Source organism: Arachis hypogaea, chromosome 17 (genome assembly GCF_003086295.3).
Source record: "Arachis hypogaea cultivar Tifrunner chromosome 17, arahy.Tifrunner.gnm2.J5K5, whole genome shotgun sequence".
In the NCBI taxonomy this organism is placed as follows: Eukaryota; Viridiplantae; Streptophyta; class Magnoliopsida; order Fabales; family Fabaceae; genus Arachis; species Arachis hypogaea.
In genome coordinates, this window is record NC_092052.1 from 3616991 (window position 1) to 3641011 (window position 24021).

At 32.0% G+C, this 24021-nt stretch overlaps 2 protein-coding genes and 2 pseudogenes across 2 annotated transcripts; 3 read left to right on the plus strand and 1 right to left on the minus strand.

Annotated features, from left to right (window-relative positions):
- The first annotated feature begins 4624 nt into the window (after nt 1-4624).
- On the plus strand, nt 4625-7602 carry LOC112764471 (probable serine/threonine-protein kinase PBL23). Its single transcript, XM_025810099.3, has 5 exons — nt 4625-5135; nt 5477-5658; nt 5760-5949; nt 6088-6479; nt 7226-7602. The coding sequence occupies exons 1-5, from the start codon at nt 5009-5011 to the stop codon at nt 7478-7480; spliced, it is 1146 nt and encodes a 381-aa protein (XP_025665884.1). The 5' UTR covers nt 4625-5008; the 3' UTR covers nt 7481-7602.
- Nucleotides 7603-8617: 1015 nt separating this feature from the next.
- Nucleotides 8618-15418, plus strand: LOC112764470 (DNA polymerase I A, chloroplastic/mitochondrial). The gene is made up of 12 exons (XM_025810098.3): nt 8618-9004; nt 9458-10328; nt 10466-10657; nt 11580-12259; nt 12429-12876; nt 13043-13138; nt 13252-13344; nt 13427-13621; nt 13804-13896; nt 13965-14177; nt 14361-14450; nt 14866-15418. The coding sequence occupies exons 1-12, from the start codon at nt 8859-8861 to the stop codon at nt 15025-15027; spliced, it is 3279 nt and encodes a 1092-aa protein (XP_025665883.1). The 5' UTR covers nt 8618-8858; the 3' UTR covers nt 15028-15418.
- A 2962-nt stretch (nt 15419-18380) lies between these two features.
- Nucleotides 18381-20050, minus strand: LOC112766864 (UPF0481 protein At3g47200-like; annotated as a pseudogene).
- Nucleotides 20051-20370: 320 nt separating this feature from the next.
- LOC112762608 (uncharacterized) lies at nt 20371-21553 on the plus strand (annotated as a pseudogene).
- Nucleotides 21554-24021: the final 2468 nt, after the last annotated feature.

Below are 24021 nucleotides of genomic sequence, written 5' to 3' on the forward strand. Positions count from 1 at the left end.
GTTAAATGAAAGACTTCTTTCTAACCTTTGATTTTATCTCACTAATATTTTTTGAATAAAATTAAGATCTAATTTTGAGAGAACAAAAAAAAATTATTTTTTGAACAAATACCTTAGCACTTTCTATTTTCTCCCCTTCAATGATTGAGGATGTCTTTGAAATTGGAAGCAAACCTGTGAACCACCGGTGTAGTCAACGTCCTAAAATTATAATTAATTATTATTTATAAATTAGATACTACTAATGACCAAGAAAGTAAAAAATAAATTGATTTTTAATAGAAAGTACACTTATATATACTCACAATTTGAATAGGGTGAGTCTCTTTGAATTTATTTATGAGATCCACATTATCAATCATCTTCTTAACTTTATAATAAGGTGAAAAATGTGGATTATCTGATATTTGAACTTCAACGATGAAGAGATAGATCTTATCAATTAGGTTGAGCAAAAGTGTAGGTGTATCCGATAGATCTCCTTTCTGCAGGATATTACATAATATATTAATAATAAATAATATAAAAAGTACCAATAAAAATATCTTCACTAATGCTTTTAAAAATAAATATTGGTTAGATCTTAACAATAGGAGTGAATCAAGTATCTCTACACAGCTCTTTCCCAAAACTTGTTTTGCCTCCTTGTCAAAGATTACAAAACATGCACAGTCAGAATCATCAATGACACCAAACTTTATTCGATACCTGCTTAAAAAAGAAAATAACATAAAAAATGGTTAAATATAGACTTATTCAATATCTAATCCAATGTACATAGACTTTAATTTAAAAAAATAAATAAATAACCTTAGAGTCATGGATAAAAGGATATTAGTAGAAAACCCGCGTCTTCATCGAGCCAAACCATCTCAATTGAGTATGGTAATGGAGAATTTTCGTAACTTGATAGTGTCCATAACCGTATCACTCGTATACGTACACACAAATTGTCGATTGTAGGATTGATGTCAGCAATTTTGTGAATACCAGCCATTGGAATAAGTAGGGAGATTTTGGATATATGTAAAGAAAGAGATTGATGTATTTTAAATTGTGGTGTTTTACATCTCTCATAACTTATCCTTTTATAGTTGCATCATAACTAAAATTTTTTAAATTTGGTTGACTTTAATTTAAAATTTAAAAATAACAAAGTAAAACAACCCAAACTTAAAATTTAAAAATAACAACTTAAATAAATAATAATTTAAATATTCTAAACTAACGTAAATCTTTATTTATAGTAATATTAGTATGTAACAACCGAAGAATAATTAACGTAATTTTTTTTAAAACTCTAAAAGAATTTATGTAGCTGCAATTTAAAAAAAATCAACAAAATTTTAAAAAATAATGCTAAAAAGAGTTAACAGATTTTTAAAAAATAGTATTAAAATATAAAAAAGAACAATCTAAGTAAAATCTAAATAAAATTTAAAAAATAACAACTTAAATAAAATAATTTGAAATTTAAAACATAACCTAAGTAAAACAACCCAAACAAATAAAACAATTTAAAATTTAAAAAATAACAACCTAAGTAAAACAACCCAAACTTAAAATTTGAAAATAACAACCTAAGCAAATAATAATTTATATTTTATAAATATAAATCTAAAAATTTCTAGTGGCGACACGTAAGCAAATAAACTCCCAGATTCAACGTATGAGTGCCACGTCAGCAAATGAGCTCCCCATTTGTATTACTATAAAGATAAAGATCAGATAAGAATATTTTATGGTAAAATAATTAAAATATTAATATATATTTTATCAAAATAGTTTAATTAAATATATTAAAGCACTTCAACTATTATTTTCGATGGTCTCATATAAATAATTCTCAATATTGAAGCAATTTGAGTGACAACTAAATAGCTTGTTTTTTCTGGCCCTTTCAAAAGTTATATATAAATACAAAAATTCTCATTGGCTTAAACAATGAAGAAAACAAAATTGTATACATAAATTTAAATAATAAAAAATATTTAAAATATTTATAATAATCAATAAATGCTTATATTTACGTGGCCGTAATAAATTAATAAAAAATAATATTATACATCTAAATTTTTTTATTAACTAAATTCAACTAAGTTAGTCTAATATAACAAAATCAATTATGCTAATATTATTCTAAATTTTATTGTTTAATTTAATTAGACTTAATTCATAAATAATTTAGATGTATAGTATTATTCTAAGGAAAAGTATGAAGAGCCAATAGAATATTTGTACAATGTGTACAATGGAAGTTTAGAAAGTATTAGAGATATAACCATTAATGTTACCTTTTTCCATCAACTGAAGTTTTTGGGATGAGTGGTATCATGATATGGTATTAGAGCTCTAGATCCGAAAGGTCAAGAGTTCGATCACCCAAAAATCAGTTTAAGCTTTTGGGAAGATTTATTATCCTTAGTACTCGAATGGTTATTCTAGATAGTATAGAAGATGTTCATTTTGTAACTCAATAACCCATTGTACGTATAGAATAGTCCATTGGCTCCCTAGCAGGACTCTTATTCTAACTACTAAATTTAACTAAGTTGGTCTAATATAACAAAATCAATTATGTTAATATTATTCTAAATCTTATTATTTAATTTAATTAGACTTAATTCATAAAACATTTAGATGTATAGTATTATTCTAACTAGTAACCTATATGGTGTTTTTAGCCAACCGACAAGGAATTTGAGAGAAAATAACAAGACAGCATTCTTCTCCTTCGATGGTAGTTTCATCGTTATTGTTCCTGGTCATATCCCTCAATTTTCACCAGCTTCCTCTCTTTCTTTTTATCTGGAACTGGAACTAGATTTAGACAAGCATGTGTAAAAAGCTAATATTTTAAATAAATAAAATAATAATAAAAAATTTTGAATTTTCTAATTGAATAATAATAATTAGTTTGATAAAATTTAAATTTTTTTAACATTGTTTTGAATTTATAATTTGATAACTTTAATTATTTTTAAATCTTATATGATATTGTTAGTACTTTATATTTTTATAAATCATATATTATATTTCATAAAAAAAATAAAGATTAGGATATGATGGATTTGAATCTGTAATGTAAAGTACCTGCAAGTTTGGTTTGGAGAGAAAAATAAAATAAAATATCTGCAAATAACAGAATAGTAGATAATGAAACAAATAGTTAATATTTGAGATGGATATAAACGCAGCACTCTATTCTATTGTCATCTCTACCTTTTATTCCATCTTATGAAACCAAAAATGACATGAGATGAAAATATGAATGAGGTTGCAAAAGTAGCACAGTTGTGCATGTAGTTGTACCTTGTAACAAACCTTAGAGCATGCTTTTTATAGCATGATCCATTCATCAATAATTGACCATTCATATATTGCATTTTTTTTCATTCAGTATGGTCCAAAAAAAGTTTATTTATATTAGTATAGAAAGACATTCAATAGAGTTCGTGGCAGGTGAAGAATGCCTAAAAAAACAGTTGTGGCATCCTAATGAAATGCAACAAACTTATCAGATTATGCCTTCAATTTTTGTGCCATTAATACAATATCTTTATCATGGTAATGTCCTATGTGGGCCAATGAAACCGACCTCCTGACACTTGTTTAAACAGATTAGTGAACTGATCTAACACAAGTTGATTTATAGAATTTTGCAAACTACTCTATTTTTTTTGAAGGACTATGCTACCTATATACTAAAATTAGTTACCAAAGGCAGCCACAGTATAAAATATATGTTGGAATACAAATATACATTAAAAAAAATTAAAGAGTTAAGTACGATTTTGCTTCCTAAGGTTACAAAATTTTAAAATTGTTCTTTTTACTTAAATATTAAAATTTTTGACCAAATTACCCATAACAAAAAAGTTATAAAATATAAAAAAAAAAAGAAAAAATAAGAGAAAGAAAGTGTTTTTGCTCCTACAAAGGGGGAAGTAAAAAAGAAGAAGGGGGAAGGGAAGAAGTAGAAAAAGTTGTCCACGATCCACGCTTCCGCTTCCGCCGCCACCTCCATACGATTTCGGTCTCTAAGGTAAGGACGATTTTAAAACCAAATTAAACTTTAGGGACGATTTTGTATGCAAAAAAAGGTTAGGGATGAAAATTTTTTTTTAACCTATACCTTAGGGACCAAAATCGTACTTAACCCTAAATTAAACCACACATGTATTTATACACAAATACATTAGTGACTGATTTTGGTGTACCAATTTCATTTTTTATTTTCTAATTGTTATCAGGTTAACAGCATGTAGTTGCTATTTATTTGGTGTTACCTAATTTGTATAGCTTTTGAAATCAATAATAATTCACATCAAATATGCAACTAACAATCCAATTCCAAAACCCTTAATATATTAACATAAAAAAATTATGTAAACTCCTATTCAAAATTATCAAAGCAATGTTTTGAAAAGAGTTTAATTGACTTGATTGACAATAAAAAAATTTCAGAGCTGTAAGATCTAAATCACAGCTAAAATTAGGTATCACACTTATTACATAAACACATGCTATCCATATAAAATAGTTGGCTCTATTTATTTTAGATGATGACACTTTTAAGGGAATGATCCACCTTTTTGGCTTGCCATAATGAAGTGGAACCTCTATGATTAATGAGTATGAAAATCCTATATTGAGGACTTTAGAAAATAACATCAAACATGAAATGGTTATTTTTGGATTAACAAATTTGACTAAGTCTTCATTGCCTTTTCCTCCTTCCTAGAGGCTTTAAGAAAAAAAAAAAAAAGAACACAATGACATGTGGGAATAGTTCTGAGAAGCCAGATTGTTCAATCTGGTTTTTTCAGGAACAAATTTCCCTTGTGTTAAGAGATCACCTGAAAAAATATTAATTTCAAGCCACTTCTGGAGTTTCTTATGTAATTAGTATTGGATCTTTATAACATCTGTAATCTTAGACATAGATTTGTTGTATTTTTCTGCATGAGGGTTGTTTTGGTCAGATAAAAATATTTAGGAGTGGAAAATGAGCTTCTTTGCATGTTGCACATCACAACATAGGTTCCATAAGAAAACTTTGAAGAAGAAAATTAAGAGCTATCATGAAGGGAAACCTGTACCATCAATATTTGCCAATTTCTCTCTCAAAACTGGTAATTTCTTTTCATCATCTTCAATATCTTAATCTTCTTCATTGTGGAAATATCTCTTCAAATTTTTCTCTAATGTCTTGAGGCCAATTTTGTTTTGGTGTTCAAATCTTTTAGATCAAGTATATATAATCCTAAAAATGAAAAAATATATGAAATAATGTTAATACAATAGGCTTTAATTTCTTGTTCTATGTTTCTTGCTGAATAATTGATCTTTAAACTTTTGTTCTTCAATTTCTCATAATCTGAGTTTATCATGATTGGCCTATGTACAAATCTCTTAAACCATTCTCAATGATAAATCACCAACACTTAAACCTTGAACAAATTTAATCTTGTAGATAGTAGCAAGCGAAATTTCATCGAAGGCGAAATAGAAAAACTTGGAAGAGGAAATTTAACCTCTCAGATTTTTACTTATTCCGAGCTATGCTTCGCAACCCGGAACTTTCACCCTGACTACATGATTGGTGAAGGAGGCTTTGGAAGAGTATACAAAGGATTCCTTAAAGGAACTAATCAGGTATATTACTTTAGCTCATCTCATATCTCTTTGACCTTTTATTTTTTATGCAGAGTATGAAGTTAATTAATCTTGTTTTAAAATGATGTGTTAAAATGCAGGTTGTTGCTGTGAAGCAACTTAATAGGAATGGATTTCAAGGAAACAGAGAATTTATAGTAGAGGTTTTGATGTTAAGCCTCTTGCATAATCCTTACCTTGTTAATTTAGTAGGGTATTGTGCTGATGGTGATCAAAGAGTTCTTGTGTATGAGTACATGGTTAATGGTTCTTTAGAAGATCATCTTTTTGGTAAGTAAAATACTCATATTTCCAAAAGATTTGTGACTTTTTGGAAATTTTGATACATTCATAACTCAATATATTTCGATACAAATTGTATCCGAATACACTGAATTGTCAATGTCCTGAAATGAAAATGATTTCCAGATCTACCTCCAGACAAAAAGGCTTTGGATTGGAGCACAAGAATGAAAATTGCAGAAGGTGCTGCTAGAGGACTTGAATATTTACACGAAGTAGCAAATCCGCCGGTTATATATCGCGATTTCAAGGCATCAAACATACTTTTGGATGAGGATTTCAATCCAAAGTTATCAGATTTTGGACTAGCAAAACTTGGTCCGACCGGCGATAAAACTCATGTGTCAACAAGGGTGATGGGAACTTATGGTTATTGTGCTCCTGAGTATGCCTCCACAGGACAATTGACAACAAAATCTGATGTATATAGTTTTGGTGTTGTGCTTTTGGAGATGATCACAGGTAGAAGAGTCATTGATCATATGAGACCATCAGGGGAGCAAAACTTAGTTACTTGGGTATGTCATTGAATTAATTTCTTATCATAGATAGTTCCTTCATTTGATAGTTGTAGAATTTCATAGACTTAAAACAAAAACATCTCATTTCTCATAACATAGTAGATAATGTTGGATCCAATAGTAGCATATCTCTTGCATAAGATTATGTTGGATCAAATGCTTACTACAGATCAAAAGCTAGGATGTAACTGATTTGCGTTTTTATTTTCTGTTTTTACCTTCTGTTTTTTCTAATTTTTTCATAAAATCTTAAAAACAGAAATATCTATTCTTAATATATAAAAATAGATACATAAATTTACCCACATTACTTTTAAGCCATTTTTCTTTTCCTACTAACGCCATGTCAGCAGCATCGCTTACTTGGCAAAATTTTAGAATCAACCACTTAAATCTTGCCAAATCAACTATTATTTTCAAATCAGCAACAAAAATAAAATATACAAAAAAAATAATTAGAAATTAATAGTGTCTAACCAAATTTGTAACCTACAAAAGTTCATATTCCTATATTTATTATATCTTACCGTTATAAACAATCTATTCTTAATAAATATCCATATTACAAATGCTATAATAATCTATTAATCATAATAAATTTTACCGTCCGCGCATTGCGCGGAACTCATTCTAGTTGAAAGTAAAACAGAAAATGAAAACACAAACCACACGTACAGTTTTAACATTATGATCAATGTGAATAGAATGTTCCAAAATTTATATAATGTTTGTTGTTTTTTCAGGCATACCCACTACTCAAAGACAGAAGAAAGTTTACACTAATGGCTGATCCATTGCTAGAAGGGAGATACCCTATAAGGGGTCTGCACCAAGCAATAGCAATAGCAGCAATGTGTCTTCAGGAAGATGCTGAATTAAGGCCTTTGATTAGTGATGTAGTTACAGCTCTTAATGTATTAGCAAGGAAGAATGTAGAATGGAGTGATAACAATAATAATAGTAATAATTCAGTTGAGAGAATGATTTTAATAGATTAGTGGTCATGTCATAGGATGTGAATATATGCATTCAAGCAACTGTAATTGAAGTTTGTGAATCCCTCTTGAATATTTCTATGTGAATTATTGATTAGTTGTTATATATACTTATATTAAAATCATCATACTAAGAAGAAAAAAAAATTGCTTAAATTTGTCTTATTTAATATTATTAATTTTAATAATAATTAATAAATATTAAATAAGTCAAGTTTTAATTATTTTTGTCTAATTTTTTTTATTATCAAATATTTTTATATTGAAATAATAAATTGTCAACTCATAATAGATTCAGATTTCTATGTGAATTTTTTTGAGAATTATATAATGAATTTATATTGTTAATCAAACGCACAATTATAGTTAGCTTGGACAGAAAATGACTTTCTTTATCACTTTCATGTTTCATGCTTAATTTCTGCATATTATAGTTCACAATTTCATTCATAAGAAGTCACTAATTGATTAATCAATAATCACGGTTGTTACAAATTAATTCATTAATTATTTTTTTATATTATAAAATGAAATTTGTTTATACTATTTGTAATAGTATAATTTAAGTAAATTAAAAAATTTAAATATTTAAACGTATCCATTACACAATAAATCTAAATCTTTAACCTATAAATGTAATAATAAATTACTCAACAATAAGGTGAAGCTATTATTGTCTAAAGAAATGCTACATAGTAAATACTTAATCCGTGTAAAAGGCATAAAATAAAATATTAAGTTCAATTTTCATTTTTCAATAACAATCACCATAAATATCTCCTAAAAAATTTAACATAAAAATAATTATAAAGTGATTATGTTCAATGTAAATTACCACTATGACCACTATGTCACACTTTTAAATAATTTGTGTTGTGAGAATTAGTCATTATACCATCATAGGATCTCTTGATTTTCATAAGAAAATAAAAAGAAAAACATTAACACTTCTACTTGAATATTAAAAATAACAATTTTGTTGCGTTTATATCTTTATAATAAAACTATTTTATTAAATTAAGAAGTAATTTAAATATATAATTAATTAATAATAATAATCTTTTTTTTTATTTGGTGTAATTGTAATCCTGTCATTCCTGTGGTTCATAATATAGAATAGAACTTTCATTTGACAACCTCGCCTTGCGTGGCATCTGAATTTTTGTCAGTGATTTTAAAAACGTGCCAACTAAACATTATTTTTTTTAATGAATATTTTATATAAATTTATTTTATATTTTATAATTTTAAAATATTATATGGTATATAAATAATATATTTTTTAAGTAGTAGCAGGGTTTAGCTGCTTCTTTGGCTCCCAATCTCTGCTTTTGAGGGGAGAATAGAATTCTAGTCACTGAGGAAGGAGGGAATAGCAGCCATGGAAGTTCTGTTAAGACCATATTGCCCCTCATGCTTTTCACTCTCACACTCTTCTTCTTCCTCCTCCTCTTCTTCTTCCACCTTCCCTTACCGTCTTGCTCTGTCTTCATGGTCCTTTTCAGCTTCTTCAGACCCTCCTCACAGGTTCACTTTTCTCTGCTCAAAATTATTTTGGTTCAAATTTTAGCTTGCCCATGTCTTTAATTTCCGTTATGGCTCCAAAGCTTGTATCTTTTCTACCTGGGGTGTTTTCGCTTTTACCTCTTTAGAAACGAGTGTTTTCATATTGTTGAAATTTTTGCTGCTGTTTGTGTTTTTGTTGTAGGATATTTTCTAGTTTCTACCATGTATAGAATATGTAGGATATTGGATAAGTATGTTTTGTACTCACTTTTTCTTGAACACTGAGCAACTCACTCATGCATCTTATACAATGGTGAAGAAAAGTGAATTGGCTTGTTACGAGGAAGAGTTAGTACATGTATGATGTATCACAAATTTGGATATTATCTTATGATAGCTTTAGAGGATGTTGAATATGCTATTGAATTTCATGGATTATTAACATTTATGTTATTTAAATGATATGAACTGTAGAAGAAGAATCCATTCAGTCCAGGCTGCCAACAGTGGCCACCCGGATAGCATTGTTAGCAGTAATTATCTGCGGTTTAGAGAAGGTTCATGGTGTCTGCAGAGGACATCCGTGAGATTAAATAAATACAGTGACATGAGGTTCAGACGAAATGCCCCACATAAGGTTCCGGTTTGCATTTCGCTAATGAAATTTTCAAATGCATCAACTGGCATTTTGGAGGAAATGACAAAGGAGGGAGAGCTGACTTCTTTGCATCCCAATGATACACAAGTTAGTATGGTGGGTTCAGTTCCCTGCAATCTTGGATTATCCGTGATGACCGGTGAAAGAAAATTGTCGGGGGGTGATTATAGAGGCTGGGCTAATGCAAGATATAAGTTGACCGAAAGTAAAAAGGAAACAAACAGTATGAAGAAGTATGAGAGGAAACTTGGTAGTTCTTACCCATCTAATAGATTACCTCCCAATGGTAATGGACAAGTGGTTTCTAGGAATGTGGATAGCAGTCTTGTACTACAAGAACATACTGACCATGTCTTAACACCGGTTAAGCATTCCGGATTAAAAAATTCAAATGTGTGTACAGATTCTGAAACGGTTGTCCGTCAGTTAAATGGATATACACAGGAGATCAGAAAAGAAAAAAATAGCAAAGTTAATGGTGAAAACGTTTTGGATACAAATGTAAAGGATTCAACTAAGGCAACACGCCCTAGCCGGGCACGTGGTTCTGACCAATCAAAACTTCGGGACAAGCTCTGTAGTATCTATGAAGATGTTCTGGTTGTTGACAGTATTCCTCTTGCAGAGGAAGTGGCTAAGATGCTTACAGTAAAGTATCGGCATCTTATTCATGCTTGTGATACTGAGGTACAATTTATATTCTCAGCTGTATTCCCTTATGTTAAGGCGGTGATTATGCATATTTTGAACATGGCTTTTAGAATATTTATCCTTTATATAAGTAGTGAGCATTAGATATATGCTGATTTTATCATGTTTTAAAGGTAGCCAAGATAGATGTCAAAGATGAAACTCCTGTGGATCATGGGGAGATAATATGCTTCAGTATTTATTCTGGTCCAGAAGCTGATTTTGGTGGTGGAAAGTCTTGTATCTGGGTAGATGTTCTTGATGGTGGGGGCCAAGAAATTTTAGATAAATTTGCTGAATTTTTTAGTGATTCATCCATTAAGAAGGTACACTTTTCTTCTTCTGTGCTAGTCCCATGTTCTCAATCCTATTACTCATCACAATGTGTATCACCTTGTAAGCATGCATTCATGCTTCGTGCTGTTTGAATATCTAGCTTCCACTTGGTTTGTACTGTGTTTTCAATGTTATGATTAGTAGTTTAATACTTTAATTCCTGTCGTAAACCCATGCTTGGATTGCAGTCATAATACTGAAGTATTTGATACTTGAATATAGTTGCCAGTTGGTGTGTGGTTTTATGTGTAGGACAAAGAAGTTTGCAACCTATATAGTTTTCTTTGGAGCCGTTAGACATTCTCATAAACAGGGAAATTACCAATCATTTTTGTTGTTTCACTTATTTTATCTTTAATTGATTCTCTTATGCACTAAGATACCTTCTAGAAATATGCACTGAGCCTGGCATGACTGTTTCAATCTGATGTTTTGACATTTCATCTGGTAATTTTTATTCGATTAATTTCTGTCGTCAATTCCTCCTTGAAACACAGATGGATTAAAAATTATTCATTTCAGTTGCGTCTGGTCTCTTTCAAACATGGCAAGATGACTTCTTCACGACATTGGGGATGGAGGTGCTTGCAAGGCTTCCTAAGCATATATGCCATTAAAAATTTAAATAATCATCTAGAGTTGTTCTAGGGCCTCCAGTTAATGAGTCTACTTTTCCCCTTAACTTCCTGCGACAAACTAACTCCTTGGTGAAAATGGAAAAATTGTTTGTCCTTTTTCATACTAAAGTGGGTCTCTTATAATGATTCCACAACATCGGGGTTCAGGAATGGAGAAATAATTCTATCCTTCATAAAATCATATTGAGTTTATTGCTATGTTTATTTTAAGATTACAAATAATAATTGAAATTTGAAGCAATCAACTAACCAAGTCATCGGTGCATTATTGTAGGTCTGGCATAATTATAGCTTTGATTGTCATATTATAGAGAACTATGGATTTAAAGTGTCTGGTTTTCATGCCGATACAATGCACATGGCGCGCCTATGGGATTCATCAAGACGTTTGGATGGGGGCTATTCTCTTGAAGGACTTACAGGTGACAAAAGGGTCATGTGTGCAGCTCAGCTGAATCATGACAAGGATCTACTTGGTAAGGTGTCAATGAAAACTATATTTGGCAAGAAAAAGGTGAAAAAAGACGGATCCGAGGGTAAAACAATTACCATTGCTCCTGTTGAAGAGCTACAGAGAGATGAGCGTATACCTTGGATATGTTATTCTGCCTTAGATGCTAGAAGTACTCTGAACCTTTATGAGAGCTTGAAGAGCCACTTGTCAGCCATGCCTTGGAAACTTGATGGTGTACTAGTTTCTGGAAGAACGATGTATGATTTCTATAATGAATTTTGGAGGCCATTTGGTGAGCTTCTAGTCACAATGGAATCTGAGGGAATGCTAGTTGATCGAGCATATCTTGCTGACATAGAAAAAGTGGCCATAGCAGAGCAAGATATAGCTGCTAATAGATTCAGGAAATGGGCATGTAAGTATTGTCCTGATGCCAAGTACATGAATGTGGGAAGCGACCTACAGTTGCGCCAGCTGCTTTTTGGTGGCATTGCAAACAGGTGGTTATCTTTTAAACATTTGCTGATCATTCATTGCAATCTTGCCAAATTGATTATTTCATTATCTATATCTTTATTCTTTATTGGGACCAATTGGTATGCCATGATGTGTGGAGGGGTATAAATAGAATAAAACTTTTCATATTCACTTTCAAATTCTTCATTACAGAAAAGACCCCAATGAGGTACTTCCAACTGAGCGGATATTCAAAATTCCCAATGTTGATAAAGTGATTGAAGAGGGCAAGAAGGCTCCCACAAAATTCCGTGATATAAAGCTGACAAGCCTCGGGTATAAGCTGGAGACTGACATGTACACAGCAAGTGGTTGGCCCTCAGTTAGCGGAGATGCCTTAAGGGCCCTGGCTGGAAAAATTTCTGCTGAATATGACTTTGTTGACGAGAATTGTGACTTGGGTCTCAGTGAAGATGAAATTCCTGAAATTCCTTCTCAAAGTCAAACTGCATCTGCACAAATAGATAAATCTGCATATGGAACAGCCTTTGCAGCTTTTCCAACAGAAGAAGAAGGGAGAGAAGCTTGCCATGCAATTGCTGCTTTATGTGAAGTCTGTTCAATCAATTCTTTGATTTCCAATTTCATCCTTCCCCTGCAGGTATTTTTTTTTTTAAATAATCCAATGTTATTCGTATTAACTAGTCGATTGGTTGACTAGATGGGTGATATGTGACTAGATGCATGACATATTTTAAACATTCAATGAGTACATGTCTGAAGTTTTTCATATTTTCCATGCGAGTTTCACAGTTTCTTTATTTCAGGGACATAATATATCGGGAAAGGATAACCGTATTCATTGCTCCTTAAATATCAACACAGAGACGGGACGTTTGTCAGCAAGAAGGCCAAACCTGCAGGTAAATTTTAGTTTGCAAGACACATTAGAGTTTTCTTGATATTGAATGTAATAGATTAATAATTTCCCCTGAAAAAGAGACTTAACCTGATGAATATTTAATTTACGGATTAGAATCAACCTGCTTTGGAAAAAGACCGGTACAAAATCCGTAAAGCATTCATAGCTGCTCCTGGAAATTCTCTTATAGTTGCTGATTACGGACAGGTTAGCAGTTTATAGTGTTCATCTAACGGTGTCATAGTTGCAAGAAAGTCCAATATCTTGATTGAGTTATGTATTTTTGCAGCTGGAACTTAGGATACTGGCACATCTTGCCAACTGTAAGAGCATGTTAGATGCTTTCAAAGCCGGCGGAGATTTCCATTCAAGGACAGCGATGAATATGTATCCATATATTCGTGAAGCAGTTGACAAAAAGGAAGTGCTTCTTGAGTGGCATCCTCAGCCCGGCGAAGAGAAACCCCCAGTTCCCCTACTGAAGGTAACTATCAGCGGACATCCTTACATCAGTAGTATTCTTTACATTGAAAATCCATTCAGTGGTTCAGTTTGTGGATATATGAAGTATGTGATGATATTCATGTCATGTTCAATTGTTCATGAATTAAAAATTAAAAGAAGTTTTGAACATACATGGTATTTCTATTATTTTTCTCATTGCAGGATGCATTTGGTTCGGAAAGAAGAAAAGCGAAAATGCTTAACTTCTCAATTGCTTATGGAAAGACTCCAGTGGGGCTTTCAAAGGATTGGAAGGTATGCCGGGTTCATTCCTTATTAGTATTACTAGGGACAACCTCAGACAATTTCTGTCTGCCTCTCAGGTTTCCGTGAAAGAAGCTAAGAAGACAGTTGACCTTTGGTACAATGATAGAAAAGAAGTTTTGAAATGGCAAGAGGAGCGCAAGAAAGAAGCTCATCAGTTCCATTGTGTTCACACTTTGCTGGGCCGAGCCCGGCGGTTTCCATTGATGGGGCAAGCCAACAAGTATCAGAAAGGTCACATTGAACGAGCTGCTATTAATACTCCAGTGCAGGTTCTTAATGCTTTCAAATAAACTATTGCATTCTTTGCCCCTGCCCTCATTTAGTTATCACTACACTCTCAAGTTTGATCATAATGAATTCTGAATAGTTCATACTCCGGTGCCTTTAGTCTGTGGCCTGTTTTGGCATGTAGACCTTTCTTTCATGGGTTTCTGACTTTTAGAATGCAACAGGGTAGTGCTGCAGATGTTGCCATGTGTGCCATGTTGGAAATTTCCAATAATAAACAGTTGAAGGAGCTCGGATGGAAGTTACTACTTCAGGCAAGTAATACTTGTTAGTTGTCAGACTTTTTGTCCTCTCCTAAAATCACCAAATTGGCTCATCCTTAAATGCTCCTAAGTAAAGAGTACTGCACTCTTTGTTAATTAAACAAATCTTAGCTTTCCATTTATTATATTTTATATTAATAGTTCAGATTTAGAGTTTAAGGTATTTATTTTTTGGTTTCTTCTTCATTTTTACCTTTAATAACAAGTTAATTTTCATGGAGTGCTGCACTCCTTAATTTCTTAGCATTAAAATTATGATGCCCTTCTATTTGTCATAGGCAATCATAAAACATTAACCTTTTTATCTTTGTATTATTGATGTTAATCCAAATCTGAATCCTTTTTCAATATCCATGAAGCAACTTTCATTGTACTTTGTATTTAAGATTTTTATTTGACAAAGCAGGTTCATGATGAAGTGATATTGGAAGGGCCAAGTGAGTCAGCTGAGGTAGCAAAGGCCATAGTTGTAGAATGCATGGCCAAACCCTTCCATGGAAAAAACATTCTAAAAGTTGACCTCTCCGTTGATGCCAAGTGTGCTCAAAACTGGTACTCTGCCAAATAGAACATTCCATTATACAGCATGAAGTCCATGTCTCTATTTGGTAAATAAGTGATTTTGTTTGAAAGGCAAAATTAATGCCTCAAATAGTATTATTATTTTCCTTCTTTGATTTCTATAGAGGTTTGGGGTTGTTTCAAGTGTTATGTTATGGTGATGCCAAAACATAACACATTTAACTTCCAAGATGGAAGCAAAAGGCCAAAATCAATGGTCTCGGCATCTGACTGCTTTAGTTGGCAGTTTTTTTTTTTTCTTCACTATTTTGAATCACACCTAATTGTCATGCCTTGCATCATGAACCAGTATAGCCATTTTGCATGATGCAAGCATTATGTGATGTATATAAAATTGGTGGAAAATTAAAAAGTTTCTATTATTCTGTTTCTCTTAATTAGGGATGAGATTTGCAAACTTTTAAGATTTGTTTCGTTGCCTGTGCATAATTTTGTGTTTCATTTATTTAGATTTTTGTAGACAAAATATTTAATCTAAACTAAAGATACTTAGGAATTATAGATGATCTTATAAATTTTATATAAAAATATTTTAAATTTTTAGATCATGGTGGGTATTCAGTATTTCAGTTAATACTTATTTCTCGATGTTTAAATAACATCCTCTATTTGGTAATATCCACTTAATAATATTAACTTCTGGTTTAGTTGTATCTTGTATGAATGTTAGATCATGTATCTTTTAACTTGTAAGCTTTAAACATTAAAAAAAATAAATTATTTTTCACATATAAGCGATTTCCATACAAGTAATACAAATCGTTTATAGTTACGCGTTTTTTCACGTTTTTCTCCGTGCCTCTTTTTCTTCTTCTTCTTTCTCCGTGCCTCTTCTTTTTCTTCTCCTTCTTCTTCTTTCTCCATGCCTCTTCTTCTTCTTCGTAATTTTTCTCTCTCGTTATCGTTGTCATCAACACCATTTCTTCCTCCTCCTTCTCTTCCTTCTTCTTTTTTCATTGAAAATTTTTTTCTTCTTTTCGTTTTCTCTTTCTCCTTCATCATCAGTTATCTCGTTGTTGAAGATAATAAATAATAAATAATTCAGGTTCAGATTGTCAATTGAACCAGAACGAAATTGATTATTGTTTTGAATCCAAGGCTAAGGTGTGGTTCAATTTAGAAGAAAAAATATAGCATCAGAGGAAACATTTTTCTGCAGCAAATTTGGATGTAGTACAAAGATATTTGGATGTAACATGAAGATATTTGGGTGTATTTTTATTCTGATAAGTTTTGCGTAATTCAAAATTTTTCCTCTTCATCCTTCTCATCTTCTACTGTTTCTTCTTTTTTTTTTTTTTATCTTCATCACCATCTTTTTTTTTTTTCTTATTTTACCTTTTCAAGTTTCTTCTTGTTTTACTCTCTTAACAAGAATAAAAACAAAAAAAATCAAACAAAGAAGAAGAAGAAACACATAATACTGCATTCTTTTGAATCCAAGGCTAAGGTGTGGTTCAATTTAGAAGAAAAAATATAGCATTAGAGGAAACATTTTTCTGCAGCAAATTTGAGTGTAGTACGAAGATATTTTGGTGTATTTTAAGAATTTTTGGGTGTATTTTTATTCTGATAAGTTCTGCATAATTCAAAATTTTTCCTCTTCTTCCTTTTCATCTTCTACTGCTTCTTCTTCCTCATTTTCTTATTTTGTTTTCTTGTAATTCTTTTTGGGAGAAAAAATCAAACAAAGAAGAAAAAAATACATAATATTACAAAATCAATATAAAGAGGAGGAGGAAAAAAAATGCAGTAACAACAACGGTAATAAAAAACAACGATAAAGATGAAACACGCAAAGAAAAAGAAGGAGAAACGCAAAGAAAAAGGAGAAGAAGAAGAAGGAGGAGGAGGAGAAGGAGGAACGTGAAAAAGAAGTGTCGCACATGTTATCACATTCTAGTAGGTGAATATAGTTTTTGTTAGATTTGGCCCAAATTATAAGACTTGTAAAGCAAAAAGACTTGTCGCACATGTTATCGACTCTAATTTTTTTTAAATGTACATATTAACTATATCAGTAATTTTGCCATTAATTGCCGACAAAGTTTAGAGATCCAGAGTTGTATATTTAGGAGATTTTAAGATGATTTGAATATATTCAAAGTTCAAGATTCTTAAGTCTTAATTGTTGTTTAGTTAATTACTTAATTTCTCAAGAGAAAATTGGTTAAAGAGATCAACGGAGGAATCTTCATTTACTTGATACTGAACAAGTTGAAGAGGTAAAATGAGTTACGTGGTTTGAGAAAAATATAATTAATTTCTATTTTAAAATTATTGGTACTTTTCTAGATATGCTAGCCTATGTTAGTATTTTTCTTTCTTGTTACTTTTCGTAGTTTGCATACTTGCAAGTTGATTTAAGACTTTCTATGACTTAGGCTTGGTTTGGTAAAGCTTTTCGAAGAGGTGCTTGTGCTTTTTAAAAGCTCAAGCTTCTCATTTTGTGTTTGGTAAATAAAAAAGATCATGTGTTTGTGCTTGCAGCTTTTAAAAGATCGGGGTACTTTTAAAAGCACCTAAGATAGAGCTTTTCAAAGTTGGCTTGTATTTTTCAAAATTTAAAAGTCTAATATAACCTCATATGTTAACTAATTTTCAAATTTAATGCTTACATTTATGTCTATTATAGTATTTTTAAATTTTAAAAGCTATTTTACCAAATGTAATTGTTGTTGCTTGTGATTATTAAAAGCAATTTTTAATTTGATTTACCAAACATAAATGCTACAACTTTTAAAAAGCCATTTTTTAAAAGTTAGCTTTTATAAGCTACTTTTGAAAAGTAAAAGCTTTACCAAACTAAGCCTTAGTCTATGCACATTCTTTATCTTACAATTGAAATTGAAAAGCATTCCTCGCTCTATTTAAGATAAAACATGATGTTTGAATGAGTTAATACCCGAATTTGCACATGAGCTTTAATTTAGTTTTTAAATTTTATAAACATGATTTACATTAGCCATTGAAATAATTTTGACACACAAATATTAATAGAGCCTTGATATGAACAGACAAATATCATATTGGAACTTGTAAAATAATACTGTTTTAGTTTTGGCGCTCAAATAATCTAAAACGATGTTAGATCACTTGTTTTGGGAGGAAAAATTTCAATAAATACTAAATAATGTTGCTTTAGAGAGTTTGACGTGACATAAAATTATCTCAAAATAGACTAACATGAGTCATGTTTGCCAAGTTTACGAACTAAATAGAAATAATAAAAATTTTAGGAACTAAATTAAGGTTTATGTGCAAATTTAGGGACCAAATTGAGTTTGAATACTAATTTCAAAATAAAGACCTGTAAATAACGTAAAAATTCAACAATGAAAAAAAAAAATATCACATTCAAACTTGATAGAATTACAGAAAAGGGAGCTACCATATGAAGTGGTCTTCAATAAATACACGGGTTATCCATGTTGATAACAAACATTTCAATTACTTTAAAATACAAATAATATTAAATCTACCACACCACATAATGAACATTAACATAATCATCGAATCCAAACAACACAACACAAACATTAATATAGTACTAGAGTACAACTTGGAGGATCGAAAATACTGTCTGAACAACAGTAAGAATAAGTAGAAAAATTCCAGCAATAGAAACTACCGTTCTCCACGGAGTGTTGCAGTAGTCGCGCTTCAAAGTTGCTACTTTTCTGTTCCAAGGCTTCTGACAGAAATCATTCAAGCCTTTAAAAATACAAGAATATTTCACATTAAAGTCTGAAGCCAAAATGTTCACGGCAAGACCATTGAACATTGTAGCCACAGCATTGCTATCACCTAACCAATTCTCAATTATTCCATTCTTAATCAGCAAATCTACATCTTTGTCTGTGTTGATAAGGAAATCAAGGACTGTGATATAGTGAGAGAGGTAGGATTCTTCGATATAGTGGCATTGCTCGAAAGCTAACAAATTTCTCAAAACAACTTCAGTATTGTCCTCCACTCTAAAAGATGGGATTCTCAAAGTATGACCAGAAAGTTGCAAGTTTAGTAAACATGGACTAGCTTTTTTTACCTCAAACTTTACTCCTGCTTCATTCAATTCAGTTGCACTATAAAGTTGCGTTACGTGTACTTCTCCTGAGCCTCCAAAGATTGATAAGTCACAGGATAATAAAAGAAGCTTCCTGGATAGGTCTGTGAAATGAGCTATTTCATCTCAGATAACGATAGCTGATATTCATAATCAGCAGGAAAGATTATTCCACTGGGAACCATATAACAAAGAGCCAGACTTAATAGTGAAGAATGGCCATTTAAGATAGAAGGAAAAGCTAGATTGTAAAGTTTCTCAAGAACAAAGAAAGGGACTTGGTTCTCAATCATCAACATATCAACTTGTATAGAAATTCTTAACCGTTCTGGCAAAAGAATGTACCCAAAATGGTACTTGAGTAAAATCTCTAATATGAAGCAGCAGTCCACCAATATTACCATAACGTGTTCTTCCTCACTAAGCTTGATGTCATCTGAGTAGCAACCACGAACCTTTGGCTCCACTTCTTGCACGCAACTCACAAAACTTTCCAAGTTCTTCTTCGTCTTGGTTCTTTCAATGAATTCTTTGAAATATATTGTTTTCTGGCCCTCCATCTTTTGCACGTTTGGATCCCTATAATGAAAAGGACCAATTGAAACAACCTTTGGAGTGTATGCATCTTCTTTGAGCTTGCGAATCTCACGAGGCACCCTATAGATGCAGCATTCATCCGTAACCAGAGGCAATGCCTTCTCCATCTTTGCTTTAATCTTCATTATTATTGCAGCGTCGCGAGGATTCGGATTTGCCATCTATAGTATGTGAACGAACCATGTCAATCTATTATTTACGGTGAAAATTTAGGTGCAGTCAATTGCCTTCACGTGAAATTGATAGGTGAGAACAGTTAGATAAAAATTTAAGACTATTTATGCCAATTGCTAAAAAATTGATCAAATTCGGTCAACTTTGGTCAAAACCAAGTGACTTTCACCGAATCAGTCGCGGATGGGTGATTTGATTTTTAAATATATATTTTTTTATTTTAAAAAATTATATTTAGATATTTAAAATTTAAAGTATATTAACTAAATTGTAATAATTTAATTAACACATTAAAAAATATTTTCTTGTCATTTCAAAGTATTGACAATGTTGCATAATATATTTATTATTAATACTAGGAAAAACTACCATTTGTACCCATAAATTTTGCAAACGCTGACAAAAGTACCCATCAAACAAGAAAACTAACATTGTACCCATGAAAGATGGGTTCCGTGTGATAATAGTATCCAGACCGTGATTTTTTGTTGATTTTTTAATAAAATTCCCAAATTAACCCTTCTATCTTCATCCCCAAATTCCAAATTTCACAACCCTAATCCTTTTTCTTCCTCTGCACCTCCGGTGAGTTCCCACGAAGCCCTCCTAGCCACCTTCTCCAACCGCAAACAAGATTCCCATTCTCGATCTCAATCCTCTCTCTTCTCCATCTCCGTCTCCATCTTCTCTGCCTTCATCATCATCAACTCCCTCGTCTCCCTCTTCGACGCACACAACTCAAACGACGCCGTTGGCTCCGTCCTCTAACTCCAACTCCTACCAATCGCCCTCCTCTTCCTCTCTTGCTCCCTCCTCTCTCTCTTCACCTTCCCCCTCCCTCTCCCCTCATCATTATTAGAACTCCTTGCTGCCTTCGCCTTCGTCCAAGAGTTCCTCTTGTTCTCTACCTTCAGAGGAAGGATCCAAGCGGGGTCGAAAACCGTTACTACAGTCTCTTGCTGGTTCCCATCGCTGTATGTGTTTTCTCCACTTTTCTTGAATTGAAGTCTCCGGGCTCCGCTTTCCCCAAATTGGACCGTGGAATGGGCTTCATCCTTCAGGGCACGTGGATCATTCAGATTGGCCTGGCTTTGTTCTCCGGCTGGGTGACGCAAGGGTGCTCCCTGCACCAGCTGAGCAGGGGAAACTATACTCTGAGGTGCAAGGTCCACATGGACTACCACAGAACCAGCGCCCTTGCCACGCTTCAGTTCAACTGCCAACTTGCTCTCATGGTTGTTCTTTCTGTTGGTGCTTATTCGGTAATCTCTGCGAGGAATGGAGGATCTCTAGAATCTTCTTCTGCTGCTGCCAGTTACAGGCCGATTGGTTTTGCTGAGATGCAGCAGTTGGAGAATTCCATGAATTTCACTTTGGATTCTGATGATGATGATGGTGAAGAGAGACAGAAGGGGACTGTTGTTGAACATGGTAATGGGTTGCGAAATTTGAAATTTGGAGAAGAAGATATAAGGGATAATTTGGGAATTTTATTAAAAAATCAACAAAAAATCACGGTCTGGATACTATTGTCACACGGAACCCATCTTTTATGGGTACAACGTTAGTTTTCTTGTTTGATGGGTATTTTTATCAGCGTTCGCAAAATTTATGGGTACAAATGGTAGTTTTTCCTTAATACTAACATCTTGTGAGATACTATGACTATCAAATCACATTGATAATTTTTTATAGGGTAAAGTATACTTTTTGTCCCTGAAGTTTGTTAAAAGTTTCAAAAATATCCCTAAGTTTTGATTTGTTTCAATTTTGTCCATCAAGTTTTCGATTTGCATCAATTTTACCCTAATTACTAATTTTTTGATAATTAATATTTTTCTTTCCAAATATACCCCCTTCCTTATACTATCATCATCATTACAATCCTCTGTCTCTCCTTTCTCTCTTTTCTTCCTCACCGTCAACTCCACCACCATCATCATTATTGAGCAACCACCGTCAACCTCCTTCATCGTCGCCGGCCAAACCTCTCATTCTCCTTTTTTCTCTTTTCTTCTCCGACTCTCCATCTCCATCACCACCATCTCCGTTGAGCCCCATTCTCAATGACCACCACCCTTTTTCTTCTTTTTTGCGGAAACCAGCACCGTTGAAATCATCACTCTTCCTCCTTCTCTGTTAGCAAACCCAGCTTAGGAAAAAAAACCACAGCACAAGATCAAAGAACCACAACCACTAATAATAATGAGAAAGTTTGAGTGCCAATACTGTTTGAAGGAATTTGCAAATTTACAAGCACTTGGTGGGCACCAAAATGCTCACAAAGAAAAGAGGATGAAGACGAAAAGGTTGCAGCTTCAAGCAAGAAAAGCCACCATAAACTACTATCTTCAACAGCCCAATTTCCCAAACAACAATCATCATGATTTTTCTTACCATAATCATAATCATAATAACAGTAACACACCTTGGTTCTATAATCCTTCTTCTTACAACTACTATTATGACTTCACAATTTGTGAAAAATCCCAAATTAGCTTCAACATCAAAGATCAAGATTCAAACTTTTTGGTTGAGAAAGCATCAAATAGTAATTGGTATTCATCTCTGCCATCATCATATCAAGCTGCTGCTTTTTCACCACAAGATTCTTGCATATTCAATTTCTCTAATACTAGTACAGATAATAACAATAATAATAATAATAGGACTTACAACATTTTCAAGCCTGCAATTTTCTTGATTCTTCAAATCATCAAATACAAAGTCATAGAAGTAATAACAAAGCTTTGGATCTTCAATTAGGCTTCAATTTGCAGTCAAATACAAAAGGGGCCTAATTTATTAGTATAATTATTGATTAGGGTATACAGGATATATACATGCAATGAAAAGATAGGAAACTGGGTTTGCTAATAGAGAAGGAGGAAGAGCGATGGTTTCGACGGGTGCTGGATTTCCGCGAAGAAGAAGAAAAATGGTGATGGTCATCGAGAATGGATCTCAACAGAGATGGTGGTGATGGAGATGGAGGGTCGGAGAAGAAAGGAGAAAGAAGGAGAATGAGGGGTTTGGCCGGCGACGATGAAGGAGGAGATTGACAGTGTTGCTCAATAATGATGATGGTGGTGAAGACGACGGTGAGATGAAAAGAGAGAAAGAGGATTGTGATGATGCTGATAGTATAAGGAAGGGGGTATATTTGGAAAGAAAAATATTAATTATCAAAAAATTAGTAATTAGGGTAAAATTGATGCAAATCGAAAACTTGATGGACAAAATTGAAACAAATCAAAACTTAGGGATATTTTTGAAACTTTTAGTAAACTTTAGGGACAAAAAGTATACTTTACCCTTTTTTATATAATACAAAAAAAATTATATTTTAATAATTAAAGAATCAATGAAGAATATATCTCGAACAGATTAATTTTAATTTTTTACTATAACTTTGAGAGAGACAAAAACCAAAAAACAACAAGAACTAAGAAAGACAATAATATAATCAAAATACCGCACTTTTATATTATACAATAGAATTTGTTAATTATTATGATATACTTTTTATTTTAAGAATTATATAAATTATTTTATAATTAATTATAAAACTAAAATTCTCCTATTATTATTTTAATTATTTAAAGAGTTTTGTTAGATAGACAATAATTTTTGTGAACAATGTAAACAATAGTTCTAAAATTGACTCAATAAAATAAAATAATATTCTATCTCTAAATTACCTCTTAAACCCTAACATTAGGATAATCATTCACACACCTAATGAATTGAACATCTAGTCATTGTAAACTGTGCATGAATAGACCGAATAAAAAAGAATCATTATATAATTATATGCATATTTATTGAATTGAACATCCGATATATCAATTGTTCACATTATTTAATATTCTCATTGTCCCTTTATACTTTTCCTTATTTAAAAGATTATGTATAAAAATCTATAATATTAGTATTTCGCATGTGGTGCGGGTCTAAATCTAATGGATGCTCATTTATTTTTTGGTCTTAAATCAAGTAAATAGATGTTACATTATGTGTATGTTGTTTCTTTCCTCCTCAATCAGTCTTTATTTATTTTTAGAAAATGCTATTTGTATACTAAAATTAGTCATTAAAATCAATCACCAATGTATTTGTATATAAATATATATGTAGTTTAAT